The 24,484-nt window shown below is 38.6% G+C and overlaps 3 protein-coding genes across 3 annotated transcripts in view; 2 read left to right on the forward strand and 1 right to left on the reverse strand.

The window, feature by feature from the left end:
• Positions 1-3,216: 3,216 nt before the first annotated feature.
• On the reverse strand, positions 3,217-3,876 carry LOC149247010 (uncharacterized). Its single transcript, XM_089443125.1, has one exon. The coding sequence runs from the start codon at positions 3,874-3,876 to the stop codon at positions 3,217-3,219; it is 660 nt and encodes a 219-aa protein (XP_089299251.1).
• Positions 3,877-4,502: 626 nt separating this feature from the next.
• Positions 4,503-17,461, forward strand: LOC149247011 (RNA polymerase II C-terminal domain phosphatase-like 1). Its single transcript, XM_089458098.1, has 16 exons — positions 4,503-5,393; positions 5,581-5,981; positions 7,650-8,126; positions 8,814-9,024; positions 12,509-12,666; positions 12,776-12,846; positions 13,015-13,120; positions 13,268-13,354; positions 13,605-14,198; positions 14,435-14,498; positions 15,098-15,155; positions 15,283-15,481; positions 15,699-15,779; positions 15,965-16,030; positions 16,654-16,727; positions 17,099-17,461. Exons 2-16 carry the CDS (start codon positions 5,697-5,699, stop codon positions 17,148-17,150), a joined length of 2,583 nt encoding a protein of 860 aa, XP_089314224.1. The 5' UTR covers positions 4,503-5,393; positions 5,581-5,696; the 3' UTR covers positions 17,151-17,461.
• Positions 17,462-19,513: 2,052 nt separating this feature from the next.
• LOC149247012 (RNA polymerase II C-terminal domain phosphatase-like 1) overlaps positions 19,514-24,484 on the forward strand; it is an 11,650-nt gene continuing 6,679 nt past the window's right edge. The window contains exon 1 of the mRNA XM_089443131.1: positions 19,514-19,571. Within this exon, the coding sequence (XP_089299257.1) occupies positions 19,514-19,571 (58 nt within the window). The remainder of the gene's footprint in view (positions 19,572-24,484) is intronic.

Here is a 24,484-nt window from a genome sequence, read left to right on the forward strand (position 1 = left end):
GAGATCTGATTCCAAGCCCGCCTTTTTCCTGGCTTTGGATAACTTGTTTCCAACTAACCAGGTTATATTTTTTCTTATCATTTTTTCCACCCTGCCATAAGAAATATCTGAGAATACTCTCCATTTTGTGATGAAAAGAGGTTGGCGCCTGAGCTAAGGAGAACTGATATAAAGGAAGAGAAGAAAGGCCTGATTTTAGGAGCACCATACGGCCAGCTGGGTTGAGCCAGAAGGATCCCCAGTTGTGGACTTTCTTTTTCAATTTATCAAGCATTTTGTCCCAGATTTCAGCTCTAGCACGACCCATGCTCACTGGCATTCCCAAGTAACTGAAGTGGTCCCAATTTAATTTGCACGGCACCCCAAAGATGTTGGATAGATTTTGGAGTGTTTGAGCTGAAGCATTCCAACCATAAATGCAGCTTTTGAGATGATTTATCATTCCCCCAGAGTATCTCATAAACTTATCTAATAGGAGCTTGAATCTTCGGGCAATTATTGCAGATGCTCCTCCTATCAGCAGGGTATCATCAGCAAATTGGGAGTGATTGATGTTTTTAACTCCATCTTCAAATTTGATTCCGGTGATGAGGCCTACTTGTCGCTTATGGTCGAGGACACAACTGAAAGATTCAACCATTAAAATGAATAAATAGGGAGAGAGAGGACAACCTTGCCTCAATCCTCTTGAAGATTGGAAAGCAGGGCCGGGCCTTCCATTGATAAGGGGGCAATCCAAGGTCCAGAAATGCAGGTTCTTATGAGATTGATGAAGGGGGAAGAGAAGCCCATTTTTTGAAGAGTAGCAAATAGAAAGGAGTGCCAGACTCTGTCAAAGGCATTTGCCAAGTCTAATTTCAGAATGAAGCCCTTTTCCTTCCTAGAGAGGCTTGAGTGGATGGCTTCCTGGACTAATAGGATGGAGTCAGAGATTTGTCTATTGGCCATAAAGCCGCCTTGATTTTCAGAAATAAGACTTGGCAAGAGAGGCTTGAGTCGGGAGGCGAGGACTTTTGTGAAAATTTTATATGAAGAGTTGCATAGGGATATAGGTCGGAAGCGGGAAAAAGAAGAGGGGCGGTTCTCTTTGGGAATGAGAACAAGATGGGTTGAGTTTGTGAAGCCTCCCATTTTATTTTTCCTTTGTATCCATTTGTAATACTTGATGAGATCCTTTTTGATGGTTTCCCAGTACTCCCTATAGAAACAAATTGGGAAACCATCCGGTCCTGGAGCTTTGTCAGGCTGGAGGCCCCAGATTGCTCCCAAGATTTCTTCCTCCTTTATCTCTTCAGTCAGTCTTTCATTGGCTTCTGCTGTTATTTTATTTGGCAAATGCTGTAAGAAGTCAACATAATTCTCTTCTTCCCCTTTTTCAGATAGGAGCTCTTTAAAATGTGTTGTAGCCACATTTTTAATGGAAGCTTGATCATTGTGCTGATTACCTGCGCTGTCTATAATAGCTGTTATGTTGCTCCTGATTTGTCTAACAATTGCTTGCTTGTGGAAGAAGGTTGTATTCCTGTCCCCACTTTTCAACCAAACCTGTCTTGATTTTATTCGCCATTTTTCTTCCTCTTCTCTTCTGATACTGTATAGTTGACTGTAGAGGTCCTCTTCTTGGCTTTTCCTTGCTTGAAGGTACTCTTGGTTTTCCATTGCATGGTGTAAATCTTCAATTTTAGCTTTCACATCTAGCTTCTTTGCTTCTGGTTCTTTATATTGAGATTTTGCCCAATTCTTGAGAGCGTTCCTTACATTTCTTAGTTTGCTTTCCCATATGAAGCTTGGTGAGCCTTCTACATGCTGGCGCCAAGTTTGCTGGACAAGAATTTTGGCAGCTGAAATGTCATTCCATAAAGGACTGTATTTAAAAGGGATAGGGCCCAGGGGGCGATGGGATTCAAGAGATAAGGCAGTGGGATAATGATCTGAAGCAGCGAAGGGGAGAATAGAAGCATGGACAGCTGCAAAAGTGGAGAGAAGAGACACATTTACCAATATTCGATCCAGCCTTTCCATTATATTGCTTTTTCCTAGCCTGCGGTTGCTCCAGGTGAACTTGCGATTCTTTGGAACAATATCAACAAGATCTCCAAGCTGCATAACATTCTCCAACTGATTTCTAAAGGGATCAGGAGTAAAGCTACCTCCTCGTTTTTCGTTAGCATGCAGGATAAGATTTAAGTCACCACCTAGAATTATATTGCCGTTCTCTTCCTCTGCTATGTTATTGCTGAGTGAGTTCCAACAAGCTTCCTTATCTCTATAATGATTCGGAACGTAAACATTGTAAATGATTAGCTGATGACTGCTCATATTGTTCTTCAAAGTAATCTTTATCCAGTGTTGTTCCACTATTTCAATGATCTTGTTCCATTTGTCTTGAAGCCAAAGTGTAGTGATTCCTCCTGAAGCCCCTCTGGAATCACACACACATCCTTTATAAAACTTATGCTTCTCAATAATTTTATTCATCTCTGCCTGTCCCAGTTTTGTTTCTTGAAGTAGAACTATCTCTGGTCTTTCTTGGATTAAAAGATCTTTTAAGGCGTTTGTTTTGGTGGGGTGCCCCAATCCCCTGCTGTTCCAAGAGAGCATTTTCATCATTTCAGAGGGATGCGGGGAGTTGCTCTTCCTCCCAGGTCTTTATTTACTGAATCCTTGTTTATCTGCCCTTGTATATAAGATTCTATAGGGTTCTGAATACCCAATGCTATGTCTTTTTGTGCATTTTCATCTCTGTGTTGTTTGGTAGATTTTCTTCCAGGCTTCTTTTGATTATCAGGAATGGATCCATGCTCCTTGGAATTGCTTCTTGTGGTTCTGAGAGGGGGGGAGATCAGAAGGGAGGGAAGAGGAAATGGACAAGGGAAGGGAAGATTCAAAAGGAGATTGAATCTTTGGAGAAGGGGGATCCTCAGGTTGGGAAAGAATGTGAAAGGGATTGGAGGAAGGAGAGGAGGAATGGGGATCATGCCGGCTAAGAAGGGGAGGAAGGGGGCGGAGATGGGGGAGTGGGATTGGGAGGGGGACGAGGGATAGGGCCAGCTTCATGAGTAGGGATGGTATTAGGGGCTGTCTTTTTTTTTTTACTATTTCCCATTGTTCTTCTTGTGGAGAACTGTCTACATTAAGAAGTTTAGAGCATCGATTTGCAAAGTGGCCATATTCGTGACATACCTTACACTTGAAGGGGATCTGTTCATAGTCAAGCTACTGAATGTGGGTCCAGTCATCCACCTTTAGCTTGATGGCTTCTGGCAGGCCTTTCCCCAAATCAACTTCAACACAAATGCGAGCACAGGCCTGCATGTTGTCTTTAGGTTCGCTCTGGTCAATATATTTCCCTACAACATTCCCTATAGCGCGCACTGACTCATCTCCCCAGCAATGCAGGGGGAGGTGTGGAAGACGGACCCAAACAGGCACAACACTAGGGATATCCAGCTCCGGATCAAAGTCTGGAGTCCACTTATTGAGGTACAGTCCTCTGGAATCCATAAAATAAGGCCCATTACGAAAGATCAGGTCCTTATCTTCCTTAGTTTCAAAATGAAATGTAAAGTATCCTTTTCCACAAAATCTGATAGAGATTTTCCCTTGAGTTTTGTCTGACCAGTTCCTTTCCACCCACCTCTGCACTGTTTTTGGAGAGGGCCAGAGACCTGTAAATTGTCCAATAAGGCCTCTTTCAGCTAAGGCAAGGGCAGCCATACGGGGCAAGGTTGGAGGCAGAGAAACTTCCTGCAACCCTTCCAGTTTTTTCACAAACTTCGTAACTGAGGGACGATTTCGCTGAGGCGGAAGAGAACGAACCAGGTCGGAGAACGCTTGCTGGAAAGCCTCCTCCGGTGGTGCCTCCGGAGGGGCCATAATGGGCCGAGAGCCGAATCAAGATCGCAGGATCAGTCGAGGCAGGGGCAAGCCAGGAGCAAAGACAAGGAGCCCAACAGCAGGGGCTGCCAGGCAGAAGGCCTGTAGAGGACCGTAGAGGCCAAGGAAGCGCAGGGCGCAGGAGCTCCGGTTCAAAACGTGCGCATCTGAGATTCAAAAATATGTTATAAAATGTATTAATCAAAACATACTATATTATATTATTATAATAAAATATTGAATATAAAAAGTATGACTCCATGTTATTTAAAGTATATAATTAGACATATTTTAAAAAAAAATATTATGCTAATAGCCGTTTTGAAAACAAGTTCCTTGTTCGAAGGAATGAATTATTAAATGTAAAAACCCTCCACTTGGCAAGTGTCACTTTTAAACAAGTTCTATGTAGCACTAAACTCATTTAAGGGAATTAATCTTGAGTGTAAAACTATCAAACTTAAACGAGTGTCACTTTCTTTTTGCTCGTTGGCTTTACACGCATGCCGATCGATAGACACGAGTCCCCCACCAAAGGTTTGGACCCATAATCACCGTAGAGATTTTTTTAAGAAAATTTTATTTTCTAGATATATTGTACCATGGACATTGTGATTTTTAAGAGGGCCAATTTTAGGGCTTGAACAGTTGGTAAGTTATTTTTCCACGTCACCAATTGATTGCCCAGAATACCCCCATTGTTCTGTATAAATATTGGGCCTGGGTTTGTTCATGGCAAATGGACATGAAACCTAGAGTGTTCTTGTTATTGAGCTTTCCTAATAGATACATTGTGTAAATTCTAGTGTGCGAGAAAAAAAATTCCTCGAGAGGGCTTGCTGAGGTCTCCCATTACCTTCGGACAGACTGAAAATCATTGCTTCCTAAACATCCTCTCACCCATTCGGCCCTATAAAACATGAATTTGCAGTGTAGGCATTTTAGGGTCTTTTAGTCGCAGTTCGTTGTTGCGAGGTTTCTTGGCAGAGAACTTTATCGCCTTTAGGGTTTCGAATCAGAAATTGTATTTTGTACTTTTGGTGCGGCCACAAGTCATCCTTTCCCGATCTCTCTTGGAAAATTTGCCATTAACCTTGAAACCCTACGAGGCGAAAGCCAAGTAGAAAAGACCATCGGGATAAACAGGCCGAGGCAGCTAATTTTAAATTTTGAATTTAACGAAGGGCAACAGAAGCTGCAGAATAAACTAATGGGTACTTGAAACTTGAGGGCCTTGTACAAGAGCTTCAGACCCCTATCAAAGGAGTCTTATGTTTTAACCTGTCAGTCATGAGAGATTCATCTTGAAAGTCAAACTGGGAAGAAACGATGTTTCCGTGTCTGAAACTAGAGTCATTATTTTAGTGCAGAGCATCAGACCAACCTCTGACATAGCACCTGGTCAGATCAATAATTCAGGGCAGTGAATAGTTAAGCGTTGAAAGTATAAATTCGCCTGTCTTTTGGATCCACAAGCAAGATTTTTGCATTGACTGTGGATCATGACACTGAAATAGGTAGGTATTTGTTTACATGTAACGTCATTCAGACCCAAAAGGTTAAATCATTTAAAAATACTTGTACACTTGGATGGTAATTCAGAGACATGATTGATAAAGTTACCCATTGTTAAGCGAATTTATAGTTTAAATGAAATTTCTACGAATGTAATCTCATTCTAACACCTAATCAACTTGTGTGTAGGAAGGAAGAGTGGATGCTGATAGACAGCAGTAACTGGGGGGATTTTGCATTCCCTTTCGGATCTGTAACAGACTTAAAAAGTTCTTATAAAAGTATTCGCCAGGTTAACAGTGAAAATGGGTGCTGAAGAGGTCAGCTCTATCCTTTACAATGGAGATACATACATAGGAGAAGTGTCCATATACCCTCAATATGAGGATACCGAGTTGATGAGCACAATTAAGAACGAGATTCGGATCTCGTATTTTTCAAGCCCGAGCAAAAGGTGTCTACCATTGGTTGTCCTCCATTCCATTGCATCAAGTGGGGTTTGTTTCAAAATGAAGCCCAAGGAACAACAATCCCAACCTGGTCAGACAAATCTAAATTCTCTCTATAATGCATGCCTACAAGAAGCAAAGGTACTTGCCTCTATTTGACACTTCTCTGGCAACATTTTCTTGCTTGGTCTTATATTTTTTTTGGAAACATGTTTTACCTGCATTACTATATATCAGAGTTAAGCTACGTAAGTTTTCATTTGTATTTGTTGTATGATCAAGTATCAGTTCAGTGTTCACGTGGGTAGGACACTATATGTCAAATAGAGTTTTCAAAGCCTATGGATGGTGTGTAGTAAGGTGACGTAAACCTTTGTAACGTAGGGATGCTTCAAAGCTTAATGGTGTTCATTCACTGGTATTTTGTTCATGTTCAGTATGATCATTTGCATTTGGAGTATGATCAAAGTATCAGTTCAGTGTTCTTGTGGGTAGGACTATTTTAAATGTCAAACATAGTTTTTGAAAACAATGAATAGTAAGTAGTGAGGTGGCTTAAACCATTTTAATGTAGGGTTGCTTCAAAGCTTCATGGTTTTCTTTGCTTATATTGTTCATGTTCATGGTTTTCCTTCCATTGTATGCTATTCATGTTCATGGTTTTCCTTCCATTGTATGTTGTTCATGTTCAATATGTTCATAGTATCAGTTCAGTGTTCTTGTGGATAGGACTCTTATGTAAAGCATAGTTTTCAAAGGCATTGAATAGTGTGTTGTAAGGTGGCTTAGCCTTTGTAATGTAGGGTTGCATCAAAACGTAATGGTGTTGATTCCATGGTATGTAGTTCATCTTCATCAGTTAAGTGTTCTTATGGGTTGGATTATTTTTTTTTTTTAGTTTTTGTTTTGTTTTTGTTTTGTTCTTTTCTTTGTTGTTTTTAATTATATTCTACTAAGGCGGTTAAACCCTTCTAATGTAGGGTCCCTGTTGTGTTGTTCATGTTCAGTAGGATCATTTGCATTTGGAGCATAATCGAAGTATCTGTCTTGTGTTCCTGTGTGGGTAGGACTCTTATATATATCAAAGTATTGATTTCGATGGCAATGAATAGGTGGCCTAAACCATTGCAATGTAGAGTTGCTTCAAAGCTTAATGGTGTCCATTCCTTGGTATCTCATTCTGTTCAGTATGACCTTTTGCATTTAGAGTATGATTTTAAGTACCAGTTCAGTGTTCTTGTGGATAGGTCTCTTTTATCTGCCAAGCACAGTTTCAGAGGAAATGAATAATGTGTAGTAAGGTGGCTCAAACCTTTGTACTATAGGGTTGCTCCAAATATTAATGGTTTCAAAGAAAATGAATAATGTGTAGTGAGGTGGCTCAAAACCTTTGCAATATAGGGTTGCTTCAAAGATGTTGGTATGTTGTTCATGTTCAGTATAACAAATTATCAGTGCAATGTTCTTGTGGGTGGGACTCGTTTATATGTCAATTATAGTTTTCAAAGGCAATGAATAGTGTGTAGTAAGGTGGTTAAAAGTTTAAAACTTTGTAATGTGGGGTTGCTTCAAAACTTAATGGTGTTGATTCCCTGGTATGTTGTTATCTCAGTAAACATTCATGTCATGATAAATGAGACTGAAGCATGCTATAGGGAAGAATGTTGCATAATGTTGTGATGACTATTTAACATTGAGTGTTAGGGTTGCTTTTTCACATCAAACTTTAAATTTGAGTATTTTGGTTTTACATTTTCTTAGACTCAAGATGTCCATGCTCATCTTGTGGCATTTCTTTTGGGTATGCAGACTGCTGTAGTGCTTGTTGGAGGGAATGAGCTGCATTTAGTACCAATGTCGTCTGGAGATGGGCAGAATCAGCTGCCTTGTTTTTGGGGTTTCAATGTGGTCTCTGGACTGTATGCTTCTTGTCTTGGAATGTTAAATCTTAGATGCTTAGCAATTGTATTTGATTTGGATGAAACACTTGTTGTTGCTAATACGATGCGTTCTTTTGAAGACCGCATTGAAATTCTTAGACGTAAGATGTTTGAAGAGGTTGATCCCCAACGAGTTTCTGGATTGTCAGCGGAGATAAAAAGATATCAGGAAGATAGAGCGATTTTAAAGCAGTATATTGAGAGTGATCAAGTTTGTGACAATGGAAAGTTTATTAAGGCTCAGTTGGAGGTTGTTCCTCCTCCATCTGATAGCCATGCACCTGTCATGCGGCCAGTTATAAGATGGAATGAGCGGGATACCATATTGACACGCATCAATCCAAAGGTAAGTAGATTGGTCACTGGTGTACCAGCAAAACAGTGTGGATGAGTTTCATGATGGTGATGTTGTGATTGAAGTTTGTGAGATCATTGTAATCCTTTTTCTGCTTCAATATTTGTGGAATTTAAGTCCTAATGATTGTAGTTATGAAGGAATATTTCTAATACTGTTGTTGTTTTCCCCGTACAATGGTATGTTAGAATTCAAGTCACTGTAATTAGACCAAGTTGCCAAGTGGATTTGATTAAGGCTTTGAAATCTTGTCATTGAATTTTTCGTTTTTTAATCTCCTCCCTATCATCGTTTTCTTTCTTTCCTCTCTATCATCTTTTACTTTGTATATTTTGGATTTTAGTTTCCTATTTTCTTCTGTGTCTTACTATTAGCATATAAGTTGTTTGCTGCTGGCTGTGTTTAGGGTGTATCTACTTCTATCAATGTGTTTTGAATCTATCTGTGTTTGTTTTGTTTTCATGGTTCACCATTCCTTCTGAAACCCCTTTCACACAGGAAATATATAAACACTGTAGTTTAGCAATTTTCACTTTTATTCTCTTCTTTGAACTTAGAATACTGTTCATTTAGAACCTAGCTTTCTATCACTGGGTGAGTTAGATTTTGTGTTAAATTATATTATCAATTGCCTTGGGTAATTTAATATCATCATTAACCTTTCACTTTCAATTTCAGATTCGAGATACCAGTGTCCTTGTTAGGTTGCGCCCTGCTTGGGAAGATTTGAAAAATTACCTTATTGCTAAAGGACGCAAACGTTTTGAGGTTTATATTTGCACTATGTCGGAAAGAGATTATGCTTTGGAGATGTGGAGGCTTCTTGATCCTGAGGCAAGCTTAATCAGTCATAATGAACTCCTTGATCGTATTGTCTGTGTCAAGCCAGGTAATATTGCCAACCAAAAGCAAGCACTATATTGGTTAATATAGATTTATATTTATAAGTGGTTCATATACACTATCTAGAGCATTTTTTCAAATTTGAGGGACAATATGTTGGAATTGGTGTTTTCAGTTAATTGGTCATCCTTTTATTGATGTTGTGATGTCAATAACAATGTTGTGAACAATGCGATTGGGATAAAATCAGCGAGGGGAAAAGTCAGAAAAATCGGCAAATACAAAAATATTCTTTTTTTTTTCTTTCAAATTTTTATTATTATCTAAAGCATCTACAACATAAAATAAATGCATTGACACATAAATATGATAAAAGAACTAATATATGAGATGTGTAATATCATTTCTATTGCTACATCACACATAACAGTGAATCATGTCTTGAATATAAGTCCTGAGTCCCAACTTCGCCTCAAAATATCAACAAAAAATATAATAATGTATCTCATATCATGAGTCATAATGTTATATACAATAAAATGAACCAAATAACTAATACTATTGATTTCCTCTGCCCCTCTTGCGAGAAAATGCAATAGCTTTCTCTCTAGATGTAGATGGCGGTGGAGTTGGCAATAGACTCTATTGTGCTCTAGAAGCTAAAGAACTAGGAGCTACAGGAGGTAGACCATGTCCTCTACTGGTGACGGGGGTAGCTTGGATAGGTGGTGTCGCCTCCTCTTCTTGTTGCTCCTCCTCCTCTACCCCCTCCACTATCTCTTGCTCTAACCAATCAACGACAGACTCCATGAGAGGCCTCTCTGCCTCAACCCTCCATGCAGCAGTGGTGTCAATCCCATCCAATGAAATGGCCTCCATATTAGGTGTCCTCTCAAGTTGTCTCACCCACAATCGAAGATTGTAGTAGACGTAGACCTTGTCATAAAGTCGTTGGGACTCCAACCTGTACAAGGGTCATAAAATAATAATTATAAAAAAATGTTATTTAATGAATTCAAAATATTAATTGGAAATTTGGTATATTTTAAGTTTTAACCTATTGCGCTTCTTGATGTGTATTTTTTCAAATACACTCCAGTTGTGCTCACATCCTGAGGAGCTACATGTTTGGCTGAGCACTTGAATAGCAAGCCTTTGCAGCCACAACCATGTCAAAGCTAAATGTGCCACTTGCCATTCTGTATATCTCCATATCTTTGGAGATTTTTGCATGTTTTGTTGGATATGGCACCATCCTTTAAACACAGGTGAAGAATCCATCCATGACCTTGGCATCAAATTAGAACCCACAGGGGTAAGCAAATGCAGAGTTCAAGTCGATCCCTACAACATGAATGGGACGATGGAGTGTGTTGTTTTATCGTTCATCAATCACTTCCCATAGGTGGAGTTGTTTCTGAAACCCCTCATCTCCCTCATCGGTTCGAAAGGATTCTTTGGCCTTGTCACCATTAGTAATGTTGCACACCTCCTGCACTCTTGCCCAGAAGCTTTCCTAGTATGAAACTAATCTGCATATGGCCTCTCCCTCTGGTTTGCGGCTAAATGCCAAAGCACACCACTCCTCTGAAAGAAACATTATCTTCACATCCCACATAGAAGTCAAGAGAGATTGAAGAGATATGAAACTAGTGGCAAACCGTGTAATGGCGGGGCACACCAACTCCTTGTTGTTGGTGAATGTTCTCATCAAGTGAAGCACAAATGCATGACTATATATAAATTTTGTAATGTTTTTTGATGAGCCAACAATATCTTTGATAAAAGGAATTTTTCCTACGCCCTCCAACATCAAATCAATGCAATGTGCAACACAAGGCGTCCAAAATAAAGTAGGATGCCTCTCCATAAGCATTTTGCCAGCAGCGACATAATTTGCAGCATTGTCAGTTATGACTTGGACAACATGTTTTGGACCCACTTCCAAAATAAACACATCCAACAAATCACATAATAATCATGCATCTTTGATATGTTCAGATGCATCAACAGATTTCATAAACATTGTCTCCTTGGGACAATTAACCAAGAAGTTTATAAGGTTTCTACCCTTTTGATCGGTCCAACCATCTGACATCACAGTGCATCCTGTGTGTGCCCATGATGCCCTTAACTCCTCCAATCTCTTGGTGCAGTCAACCTTTTAATTTTGAAGAATGCGGCCTCTAAAGTCATCATAAAAAGGGACTTTGTACCTTGGGCCAACAATTGCAATAGTATCAACAACAGGCTGGAAAAATGGATTATTCCTTGCAACACTGAAAGGAATATCACCCGAAAGAAGAAACTTGTTCAACAACTTGTTAGCTTCTTCTTTCTCCTTTTTTTAATAATTGAAGAGATAGATGGTTATGAACCAGGCGTGGTTCTATGAACAAAATATGATGAGGTAGCTATAGGGTTGGTTGTAGACACTAATGCTAAAGTAGAACCAGTACCACTCTCATATTCACCTCCTAACACTTTAGTCACTACTAGTTGACTCTTCAGAGTTGACTTGAATAGTTTGGTTTGCTCTATTTCTTCCAATGATCTGAGGGCTCTTTGGATGATTTCCGGATTTATATTGGTGCAAGGCCCTACCTCATGTCTAGGGATTTGTGCAAGGTGTCACTTCAATCTGTATACCCCCCATGTCAAATGATACCCACACAACTTGCAATTCAAGTTTGATTTGTCAAACCCTCCATTAGGTTCACCAAGTTCCCACAGAGGGTCCAATTTCCTTGGCATGTTTGTAATTTTGTTCAACTCTTGAGTTTTAATGTAAGATGAAGTTTAAAGTTGAACCTAGGGCACAAGAAGAATTGCATGTTAAAAAAATAAAAATAAAATTTACATACAACACTGAATTTTTGACCAAAAAACCTCAACTCAATGCAACAATAATGAAAAATTGCACATTCAAATCCAAACAAAAATGATGCAAAAAAAACTTGGGCACAAGAAAAAATTAAACTTATAAATCTAACAATCAGGTTTTTGCATTTTTGACCAAATGAAGCCTCTGCATTGTATGCAACAAAAATGAAAAAAAAACACAATCAAATCCACTAAAAAATCATTGAAAATCAATGGGTTATAGAAACACAAACAAAAACAAGAAAAAACAAAAAAAATGGCCAAATTTGATGCCCATACCTGGAAACCACGCTGCGCTGAAGAAACTTGGTCCAAACTCGAATTTTTCTTGCTTGGGATGCTAAGTTCTTTCGCTTTTCTCCTCTCTTGCCCTTGTAGATGACTTCTTCTCCTCCTCATCTCTCAAACTTGCCCAACTGTCTGAAAAAAATGACAAAAAAAAACAGCTCTTTAAACGCGCTGTTTCCACCCGTCACGAATTTTTGGGATTGGATTGCAATTTTTTCGAAAAAATCACGATTTAATCCCTATCCTCGCAACATTGGTCAATAAACATACTGATTGTTTAAGTTTTTAGATTGCTATTAAATGTATCAACTTAACTGTTGGGTGTTTGCTTATTTTTTAAATCTGTTCATCTGAAACAGGATTCAAAAAGTCTTTACTTAATGTCTTTCGTAGTGGGATTTGCCACCCCAAGATTGCAATGGTAATAGATGACCGATTGAAGGTTTGGGAGGACAGAGATCAATCTCGTGTTCATGTTGTTCCAGCTTTTGCACCATACTATGCTCCATTGGAAGAGGTACTGTTTATTTCTCCTGTTTTGATCCATTATTATTATGAGAGATAAACATATCTTGGAGGAGTCCAACTTTACACCTCTACTAATTTCTTAGTTATGTGCTTTGCAGAAAGGTCAACCTGTACCAATATTATGTATTGCAAGAAATGTAGCTTGTAATGTCAGAGGTGGTTTTTTTAAGTGAGTAGTATGTTTTTGTATTAAGTTTGGATGCAGAAAGGTTTTAATATTGTTTCACTAGCAAGAAAGAAATTCATTTAAAGTTCTATTTGATTATACTATAAATGTCCTTTCTGTTGTCAAAAACTACATGCGTTTTAATATTGTTGGATGTCTGTGTTATTACAGAGATTTTGATGAGGGCCTTTCTCAAACAATGGCCAGAATCTTATATGAAACTGATGTGGCAGATCTTCCATCTGCACCTGATGTCAGCAACTACTTGGTGAGAGAGGTCTGAACTCTAGATTCTCTTTGTCATTATGTTTTTCATATTCTGCTCTTGGATTATATCCTTGTGTGTGTACCATGACTGCTTCAACATCAAGTTAGCCTGACACATGTTTTTGTTCTTTGTCTTCTGTGGGGGTGTGGGGTACAGGATGAAGCAGCTATAGCAAATGGCAATAATGACTTGCCTGTGCCAGAAGGCATGATTTATGTTGAATCTGAAAGGGGGTTGAAACATGTAAATTGCAGTCCTTTTTAGTGTTTAATGCTGGGTTGGCTATATTATGAGTAACTAGCTAAATAATAGAGAAAATTCTTTACTTGTTATCCACAGATGAGATTTTGTAACTGGTCATTAGCTTCAAGCAGTCAGCGAAAATTTTTAGTTGTAACAGATTGCCCATCGTTTTCTTGGTTTACTGTTTTAAGTATATTAGAGCCCACTATGCAAATGATATTATTGTTTACAGTTTTGATTGTTGCTTCAGGATGAAAATGTAGTTCCAAAATCTAGCGCTGCCTGTGTTGTGATGGACACTCAAGATCCAAAATCATTAATGGCCCCTTTTCAGCAAGAACAACCAATTGTCAGTCCTCCATCTGATAGCCAATCCCAACCACATGACAAGGTTCCTGAACATTCTCATGCAGTTCCACCTATAGAGTCTTCTCATTCTATTACTGTTGGTGCTTCAGAAGCAAGTGTTGATGGTTCACCAGGTAGGGAAGAAGGAGAAATCCCTGAATGTGAGTTGGATCCAGATACAAGGAGGAGACTTCTGATTTTACAACATGGACAAGACAATGGGGTGCACAACTCCAACTCTGCAGATCCTCCATCATCCTTGAGGTTTATGCCACAAAGGAATCCCCAACTTAATCAACATCCCTTTGGATGGGTAGGAGCAGAAGAGAAAATATGCCCCCAGCTTATAAAATCATCACAAGGGCTAGCTTTTAGACCAGAAGCTCAAACTATCGATACTGTACATTCTAAGAACAATTCCTATTATGGTGGCCCAGAATATCCTCATGGCGTGGATAGGCATAATTGTGACTCTAGAAGGGGGCTACCTAAAGAGGTACATAGAAGAACTCTGAGACTTCGTTTCTTATTAGAAGCACATGCTAGGATACAGGTTATAGCATTTACGTATTTTACAGAAGTGCAATAATTTTTTTTGCCTCATTCATGCTTATGGATATCACTACTTGGGTATTGCATTTCCACTGTCAATGAATATTTTTTTTCAAATTGACAATATAGCTGGTTTACTTTGACAAGATTTCATAAAATTTATCTGGTGTCTCCCTCCAGGGCTTCCGTGTCAATAATAAGCAGAGGCGTGAGTTTATGTTTCGTGATTACTCTTCCTTTCCAGGTATTCCTATTCTTTACAATCATTTCACTTTTTAATCGGAGCAAGTACTAGCTAGATGTTTACCTTAATGGAGGCGCTTAGGTTTTTATGTTTTTTATTCAAGGGGATGAATGTATTTGTGGAGAAAACTGTAATTGTATTAATTTATCTAATGATTTACCTCCCTGAATCTTTGGCTACATCCATTCAAGCTTTATTCATGCACGTTCATCATTTTATAAGAGAGTTAACTCCTTTATAACATTACATAAAATTTACTGGGGATGTCTTTACCCATTTTATAAGAGAATTGACATATTAAGAAACACATCGCTGTCAATTGAACTTTTAAGTGAAACATTATTGTAGTTCTTATTGTAGTTTTCACACTAAAAGATTTCTAGAATGGCTAATTGCAATAATTCGAGAATTTTATTTACCATATACAATCTATCTGTTTTTGTCGTTTTCATCAAGAATCAAGCGTGTTTCTTCTTTGCTGTATGCATCTTGTTTCAGAAGCTTAGATGGTTCTTTATTTCTTCTGTTTGTATCATTCTATTGGTATCTGTGTAGTGCATATGATATTAATTCACAAAACAATATATTTTTTCTTGTAGGGAACCGTACACCACAGCCTGGTTTCATAGTATCTGGAGGTGGGAATAGCTATAATAGGTGAGGTGAAATACAATCAAGAGATTTGTAAATATTCGCAGGGCTTCTTTATATATCCATGGAAAGGTAACATATCTATTGCAAATATATCAGTATAGTGAAAATGTATTGATTTTGTTTGTGTTAGCAGGAATACAGAGGTTCTTTGTGGAAGAGGAGAACAGCTTTCTTTGAGAGAAACGAAAAACTCTATAGGGCTTGTTGGAAGACCTTCTACAGGTGACATACAAGTTGCTAGTACATCAGAGCAGACAGTTAGTGTCCAGCATAGGTTAGATGACAACAGGAAAGGATCATGTAATCCGGTCGTTGCACTGAAGGAACTGGTATGAGGATCCTCTGCAAAATTTTATCATAAGAGTAATAGCTGTTCAGTGTTAATCTGTTCTTTCTTTTTTTATTATTATTGAAAGAAGCTTCCATGCTTCTCGGTGATGCATTACTTCTTTTTTAGTACAAATGCTTTTAAGTTATTGTGATTCCTTGAAAAATCTTCTAACGAGTGTTGCAGTTAAAATCTAATCTGTAATTCTTTGTTTTCAGTGCACAAAGGAGGGGCTTAGCCTTGTTTTTAAAAACCCACCTCCAAATGAGGCTGCAAACATTGGGGAATCACATGCAGAAGTAGTGTCCCTACTCTAAACATTTTGTAACTATCATTTTTATGTATCATGATTTGTAGCACTGGCAATGCCAATTTTCAGTGTATGTTTTGAATTTTTTGGAAGTTTTTGGAATGCGCAGTGCAGGAAGTTTATATTTCCATAAGATATGAAAGTTAAGACTGAAGATTAATTTCTTTGTGCTAGGTTGAAGTAGCAGGACAAATCCTAGGGAAAAGCATCAGTCCAACTTGGGAGGCTGCTAAGCTGCAGGTAAACTATTTATACTTCCATACTTGTGATAATATAGCTTATTTCTCCTTTGTCCAAATCTGGTTGACCTTTTAGAGTAGATCAAGATGTCATTGTTTGAATCAATCACGGAACTATTGTTTGTCCATATTTCTTCTTTTTGTTTCTGAATCATGTAGGTAATTCTTCCGTATTACAGGTTCATATTTTTCGTTGTTCCTTTGTCGTCAGTTTGTTCATTGCTTATCTTTCTTGCTCCTTTTCAGGAGAGGTTTTAGGAATTCCTCCATTCCTATTACTCTTGTTGTGGGTTTGAACGCGCTTTTAAGCCTCATTGACTTATTTTGGTTGTCCATGTAGATCAATATACAGTGGGAGATGCCAGTTATGTTAAAGTTCTGTAATATTGTTTACAATGCAATTTTGGGGCTTGGTTATATTATAGGATACTTGACTTTAAGTGGTCTAACTTTAGTTGTTTGCTGTTTGAATGGAAATATGAAATTTTTTACGTGGGATTTATGTATATGCCAGTTCTATTATACTGTGGACGGGACTGGGGCTTAGTTGTATAATAGAGGTGCAATTTATGTTTTGGACATATATTTCACATCTGTGAGAATAATGCCCTGCTTTGATTCCAGGCTGCAGAAGAGGCTCTTGAGAATATCAAACCAATGATCAACCAATGCGCCCAAAAGCGATTGGGTTCTACAAGGTGAGCAACTTTTTGTGTGGTTAGACTTAGTGATGGTTGTTTGTAATTCCCTTCAGGGAATTTTAATTAATAAAAAATATATTTAGGGCTATTGTGTAGGCAATGTTTGAGGCTTGATGGTTTAATTTGTTATATATATTCAAACTGAATAGTCCATACCCCCAGAATTTCTTTTGGGGGATTTGTATTATTAATTAGTTAATTTCATTTGAATTACTAGCAGTCGATTTCTCAACTGCTATAGATTCTGGATGTCTTGCCTGATCGAATTTCGTATAGATTCTGAATGTCTTGCTTGGCCTGATTTCCAAGTGGCTGATGTCACTTCAGCCAGGTAAGAAGTCCATACTAACTTAAGAATGAATTTCTAGGGTTGCACAACATCAATCGAACAAAAGGATTAAACCGACAGGCTTGCTATGACCGGGGTCTTGAAGTATGTTTTTTTTATCATCTTCAAAGGAATGGAAAGAATGAAGCCGTGACATATTTTTACTGGGAGAGAACATTATAGGAATTATTCATTCTAGAAATTCATGAATCTGTATACTAAAATCTCATGGAGGGCTCATATATTTTTGGCCTCCAAGCCAATTTTGATGTTGTCATACAAAATTGTAATTTTATGTAATGCTGAGGCTCTTGGAGCATAACGCTTATATTTCCAAAAATCCAGAGGGAGTGTTGGATTGAATTATGCTTAATGAAATTCGGAATTGTGTGCTGGTTTTCAAGGAGTGTGGAAGCTCCAACGTTGTCATCATTAATGCTGTGTAATGTATATGATTGTTGATCGAAGTTTTCCCATGTATTGGACTTCACGATATAGTTAAAAATTAAAAATAGAAAATAACAACAATAAAGAATATGAGTACGTATATTTTGAAAGGTTATGTATATTTTCAAAGGGGACATATGTATATATATCTAATGGCTTAGAAGATGGCAAAATCTATTATAATTCAATTCAGTTCTCGGTCTCAAATGAGAAGAGTCTCATCAAATTTTATTACTGTCTGAGAACAGTCTCGTCAAATTTCTATTATGTTCCGTATTTAATGATGTCATATTTTTTTCATAAAAATTTTACTTCGTATATTATGAGACTTTTATTAAATATTTAATAATAAGGACATCAGAGTCAAGCTGATAACCAATGGTATCAAAATCATTAATCTTTTTGTATTTGTGAATCTTTTGTTCATTTTTTCATATTCCCATATTTTTGAGTTTCTCAATTCTTATTGTTTTTATTGAAAATGTAGCAATGGAAGGGCTTTTGGCTTCTTCACTACCTAGTGAAGACCACGAGTTTGTCTTTCTCTAGCACGAGTGCAAATTCATGGGATAGACCTCAGTTTGGATGAATTAATTTCCAGTTTATTGGAATGGTCATCAGGTAGTGTTCTTCAGTTTGACTATAGCTTGACTATAGCTATAGGACGAGGCGGCAAGTACAATTTGTTTGGCTTGTGCATAGCTAGTGAAAAACCATGAGTTTGTCTTTTCCTAGCATGAGTGAAAACCATGAGTTTGTCTTTCCTAGCATGAGTGCAAATTCATGGGATATACTTCAGTTTGTATGAATTAATTTCCAGTTTATTGGAATGGTCATCGGGATTGCATGTGTAGTGTTTGCATGTGTAGTGTTGGAGTTTCAGTTATGTTGAGTATTCTTCAGTTTTTTTTTTTGTTAAATAAGTTTAATCTATTAACATAAAGGGAGTAAAATTACAATGTGACCGAAGTCAAAAACACTGCCCTGAAGAGAGGCAAGTTGTCAAGATAAGCATGGAATGACACTGCCCCATTTCAGGGAGCTCAGTCTTGAACCATTTACTGAGTTTACAAAAATTCAAAAAAGAACTGAGATTCTATATAACAGTTTGAACAAAAACTTGCCCAATAGTTTGGGCAGCATGGTGTACTATCATGTCAAGAGAGAGCAAGCTAAACATCTGGAGGTTCTTCAACAATCCGGCACCAACCTGTATCAGGCATGTCCCCTTCAAGAGTTGCTGTAGAGTTGGAGGGACCAGGGTCAGCCGGTGCCATTACCACTTTTGAGCGTTGCGGGCTTTGAGCATCTGGAATATGCAAAGACGCACTGCCAATCCCCATCTGGACGTTCGGAGCTGGAACAGAAACAAAGTTCGGGCCCTCCCGAAAAGAGCTAGACTCTCCCTCTTGGGCTTCCTCATGGAAAACCACCGAAATGTGAGCGGTGATCCTAGGGTGGTTCAGAGCGCTGCAAAAGGTGAAGAGCGCAGAGCCATACGTGGGACGCCCTCTCCCACTTCGAGTGCGCGGATAGTGCCCAATGGAGAAATCACTTGAAAGGGAGGGCGACTTGGAGGAAGGGCTGGAAGGCACCCGCCTAGGCTGACCTCGGCGAGACCTCGTTCTGTGGTGACAGCGAGGCATTGCGTAGACCGAAGCAATGGGAAGAGAGCGTGGTGGGGCAACAGTGATAATCAGGGCAGAGGAAATCAGGAAAACGACAATGCGCAGACCTGATGCCCAGGATAAGAAACAAAAGGAAGACGGAGGCAGCTCTACCGAAAGACTAGATCCAGGTTTCAGAGTAGCCTCCCTGTTCAATCTACCAGAGACATCAGAGAGGATGAGACCCACATGATAAATACAAAGAATAGAGCTACGTCCAGACTTTGGATAATTCTGCATAAGAATCGATGGACTTTGCTCTCCAACCAGCGCATAACTGAGCCTTAAAGCTTCACCCTCCTTCAGGCCTAGAGATACATTCGTCATAACTGCAGCAATGAATGGAGCTGAAGTCTGAGATGCGAGCGTGCGAGAGCATAAACCAGGGTGCCGGACAAGGTGGGAAATTCAGAGCCGCTTAACATCGAGCAAATGAACTCTGCACAGTCCAAATTCCGAGAGCCTCCATTCATAAACCTTTTAATTATATGCAGTGGGTGGGCAGGTGTCGTCCCGTGCCTGTCCCATCTAATTGAACTTAAGCACCCACATCCGGAGTATTCTTCAACTAGACGAGGCTACAATTGCTAACGGTTTAGTTCTCTAACTTGCTAGAGAGAATAAAGGAGGAACTTGAGCTAGTTAACTGGGACTTGCTTAGAATTGTGTGTGAGGTGCCCAGAATTGAGGAGCCTTGTGCACTAGGAAATAAGAGATTTGCGCTATAAAATATGAGAAGTGCGCAAGGAAATAGGAGTAGAAAAAATTTTCAAGGTCGGCATAAGGACAAATTGCCCTTCCTCCAACACACATAAATACAAGTGACCTCAAGTTTATTTGGACATCATCACAACACATAATCTCTTCTCTAAAATTTGATTGGTTCATACAGGTTCAAGGCGGCTTTCATTTCACATGGGCGAGGGTCTAAGGAGATGTTTTTCCTGTTTACTTTTCAACGGGAAGGCGTGACTTTAGTTTGACTTCATCATTTGACTTGATTTGACTCGAAAAATTTTGATTTCTTGAGTCTGGAGTTGATTAACACAATTGAGGTGATTTGGGTTGTTTGACTAGCTTTGACTTTATCGTTGACTATGGGTTTGATTGTATAGAAAATTGCAAACTTTGACCAAGTTTGATTGGGTATTTTTGGACTATTTTGGGTTGACTTTAACTAGCATTTGAGGCCGCATTTATTGTTGATTTGATTGAGTTGTCTGGAAGGGTTGAATGTTGACTTTGTGATTGGTTAGGGCACACTTTCACTGTTGTTGACTTGGATAGCTTGCAAATTATGACAATTGACCAAATTTGGCTTTCTTCATCATTTGGCACATTGAATTTAGGTTTGTGTTGATTGGTTGATAAGTCAAGGCTTTGACTTTGACTCTTGTTTATGGATTTGGGCTCATTGTACTCTCTGCTGAACATTTTATGACAATCTAATAGAAGAAGAATTTTCAAAGGGTTTTCCCCATTGTGGGGTTTTTACCTAGTCTTTGATCAAATTGGTGTTTCTTTTTGATGTTCTAGATTATCTCCTATTGTCATTGAATGTATTATTCTATCTCCAATTACTGTTAATCATTGGAAGAATTAATTATTGTTGAAAAGATTGCTTATTGAAGAAGTGAATTGGGCTAAAGTAATTGATATAGCATAGAGCAGTGGAAAATTAACATGGTATCAGAGCTAAGGAGACGAGCTAGAGCAATCATCTTTGGAAAGGTTGAAAGAATCTATCTGAATAGTTCAAGATGTCTACCTCATACTTCAAGGAGGATGAGAAGTTGAGATATTCATCAAATTTTGTTGTATGGAAAATAAGATTGGAAATCATATCGGAGGATAAGATGTTTTGGAATACATACAAGGAAAGCTTCATGTGCCCCTGGAAAATGCTCATGTTGTTGCCAAGATCAAATACAAGAAAGGTGAGTTAAAAGCAAAAAAAATATTGTTGATGGTTTACAAGATCATTTACTTGTCTATGTTGGAATTTGAAGAAGTCCAAGGATATGTATGATAAGCTAGTCAACATGTATGAAGTCAACAATTTGAATGAAATCATCTTCTTGAAAGATAGACTCAAAGATATGAAGATGAGTAAAGGAGAATTTGTGCAATCTTATATTATGAGGATATCTCATCTTAGAGATCAATTGCAAAGAGTTGGGGAAATTGTACTTAACAGGGAGTTGGTGTCGGTAACTCTTAGAAGTCTCCCTCCTATTTGGGAAACCTTCATTACCACCATAAGCAATAACAATAGTTTCCTGTCATTTGATGAGCTAGTTGGAAAATGCACTCAAGAAGAATCCAAGATGATTTCAAGAGGTAGAATTCAAAAACATGAAGAAAAGGAGAGCCCTTTGATTTTGTTGCACATGACAAGAAAAAGAAAGGAAAGGGAGGATCGTCAAAATCAAAGAAGCTTGCTCCTTGAAACTCTAATAGAAGGAATGGAAGGGAAAAGGGATTGTCACATTGAATGCTACAATTGTCACAAGAAAGGTCACTATGCTCGAGATTGCCTTGAGAAGAACAATGCTCCAAGATACAACACTTGAAGCAACAATAGCAAGTACAATAATCGAAGAGGAAGGGATGATCGAAGGAATGATCGAGATGGAAGAAATGAAAGAAGAAGAAGAGATACTCTAGATGATTGTAAAGAAGTTTGTCATCTTCAAAAGAAGTCAAGAAACTCTAGGTATGAAAATAATGTTGCTACTAGTCAATCTGAGTATATTCTTATTTTTTCCCTCTCCAGCTCCCTCCAAATTCATATGATAGTTGGCTAGTAGATAGTGAGGCCTCTTGAGAGGGAGACAAGTTTGAAGATTATTCTTGGAGATAATATTGAATATCCTATCAAGGGCTTTGGATCCCTCAAATTTGATTTGAACTTGGGGGAATCCATTATTCCTCATGAAGTGATGTATGTTTTGGAACTAAAGTAGAACCTAGTATATATTTCTGCCTTGGAAGACAAAGGAATGAGAGTAGCCTTAATAAAAGGAAAAGTCCTCACTTGGCCAAGAGAATCCCAAATGAAAGTTGCCTTTACATTGGGACCTAGAGTAGGATTCTATAGTCACTAGAAGACACCTTCTAACAATGGTCCACGATATTAATCATCAAAGCGAGCAATGGCACCAAAGACTGGCACATCTACACTATGAAGCCCTTTTGAAATTGAAGAAATTGGTCTTTGGGATCCTTGATGTACAAGCTCAACATGATGGAGTATGTCAAGGATGTGCCAATGGAAAGAAGACAAGGTGACCTTTCCCCTCTAGCAGGAATAAGACTAATGACATCTTCCCACTCATTCATTTTGACATATGTGGACCAATGCCCATACATTCTCTTGGTGGCCATCTCTACTACACCTTCATCGATGATTTCTCACAGAGGACATGGATATATTACTTGAAGCACAAGGTTGAGGCCTTTGATATGTTCAAGGACTTCAAGGCTTTGATTGAAAACCAAATAGGGAAAAAAAATTGAAGCCTTCAAATTTGACAATGGTGGAGAGTACATTTCAAATCAATTCATAGATTTTTGCAAGAAGGTATAAAAAAGGAGACTATTTTGCCCTATAATCCCAAACAAAATGGAGTAGTTAGAGAAATAACAGGGCTATTGTGGAAGCTGCCAGAGCCATTTTCCATTATCAAAAAGTTGTCGAAGTTCCTTTGGGTGAAGCAACACAATACAACGGTATGTGTTCAAAATAGGGTTCCTCATCAAGCATTGGACAACAAGACTCTCGAAGAAGTATTCACAGGGGTTAAGCTGGCGACGTTGGTCATCTCCGGATATTTGGTTGCCCCATATATTTCCATGTGTTGAAAGACAAGAGAAACAAGTTGGAAGCCACTGGAGAAGAAGTCGGTTTGTTGGGTATTGTGAAGATTCTAAAGCATTTATAATATATATTCTTGGTCAAAGGAAGGTTGAAATTAGCAGGGATGTAACATTCGATGAAGATGTTGCCCTTGGAAAAGCAAGGGACCTTCCTCTGCCTCCTCCTGAGAAGAAAAGTGATGATATGGATATTTTAGAAGGTCCTTTTGTGCTTGAATCCAAGAGACATTGTTGATGATCTCATGGAACCCATGGACCCCTTGGATCCTCCTCCATTTGATCCCCCTGCCATGAAGAGGCCACTTTGACTTCGTGACACATTACAAGATGTTGAAAGACATGTTGTTGCCTGGGGAACATTTAGAAAGAGCAAGAAGTTATGCAGGTATTAGGGATATGTTGTAGCGATGAGTAATATGATTCAAGCTAAGCCTCCCACTTTGTACAAGTCGTAAAAGAATAAGTCTGGAAATATGCCATGGCCGAAGAATACAAATCAATTATGAAGAATGATGTATGGGATGTCGTTTCGAGACTGAAGGGGAAATCAGTGGTGACTTCAAAATGGCTATTCAAGATCAAGCATGGAGCCGATGGAAGCATTAAGAAATATAAGGCAAGGTTCGTGGCAAGAGGATTCTCCCAGAAAGAGGGAGAAGATTATGATGATATCTTTGCTCTTGTGGCCGATATACCACCATCCATTGATAGTTGTCTTTGTTGCAAGTCAAGGATGGACCCTTCACCAAATGGATGTGAAGACGACATTTTGTCATGGAATGTTACAAGGAGAAGTTTACATTAAGCAGCCATAGGGATTTGAAGTGAAGGATCGAAAGACACATGTTTGCAGGTTGAAGAAGGTATTATATGGATTGAAGCAAGCCCCAGAGCATGGTACGCCCATATAGATAGTTACCTGGTGAAGTTTGGATTCACAAGAAGCAGCGTCGATCCCAACCTCTACTTCAAGGTGGTCCAAGCTATGCCCTTGATTTTGGTTTTATATGTTGGTGATCTATTTTTGACAAGTAATGAGCTCCTAGTGATCAAGTGTAAGAGGGGGAGTTGCCTTATGAATTCGAGATGAAGGACCTTGGACTCATGCACTACTTTCTAGTCCTTGAGGTGTGTGGTAAAGGCTCGGTGAGATTTTCCTTTTCAGGGAAAATATGTTGTGAAGTTGTTGGAAAGATTTGGAATAAAAATGCAAGTCCTTGCCACACCATGGAAATGAATTTCAAGAAGCTATGTGGAGAAGTTGCAGAACTTATTTAGTGAATCCATCTGAGTATAGACAGTTGATTGGGGCTCTTATGTTCTTAGTGAACACCCATCCAAACATGTGCTATGTAGTGAACACTTGAGTCAATTTCACAACCGAGCCTCTTCATGCACATTGGGTTGTTGCTAAACATATTTTGAGATATTTA

This window comes from Pinus tabuliformis, chromosome 7 (assembly GCF_031772625.1).
Source record: "Pinus tabuliformis cultivar Carrire ecotype Pingquan chromosome 7, CPIR1, whole genome shotgun sequence".
Taxonomy (NCBI): Eukaryota; Viridiplantae; Streptophyta; class Pinopsida; order Pinales; family Pinaceae; genus Pinus; species Pinus tabuliformis.

Coding starts and splice junctions, on each gene's coding strand:
- LOC149247010 (XM_089443125.1), bottom strand. CDS start 3,876: ATGGCCCCTCCGGAGGCACCACCGGAGGAGGCTTTCCAGCAAGCGTTC.
- LOC149247011 (XM_089458098.1), top strand. CDS start 5,697: ATGGGTGCTGAAGAGGTCAGCTCTATCCTTTACAATGGAGATACATAC. Junction 8,127..8,813: donor TGACACGCATCAATCCAAAG/GTAAGTAGATTG, acceptor TTTCAATTTCAG/ATTCGAGATACCAGTGTCCT. Junction 16,031..16,653: donor GGGAGGCTGCTAAGCTGCAG/GTAAACTATTTA, acceptor CTTTGATTCCAG/GCTGCAGAAGAGGCTCTTGA.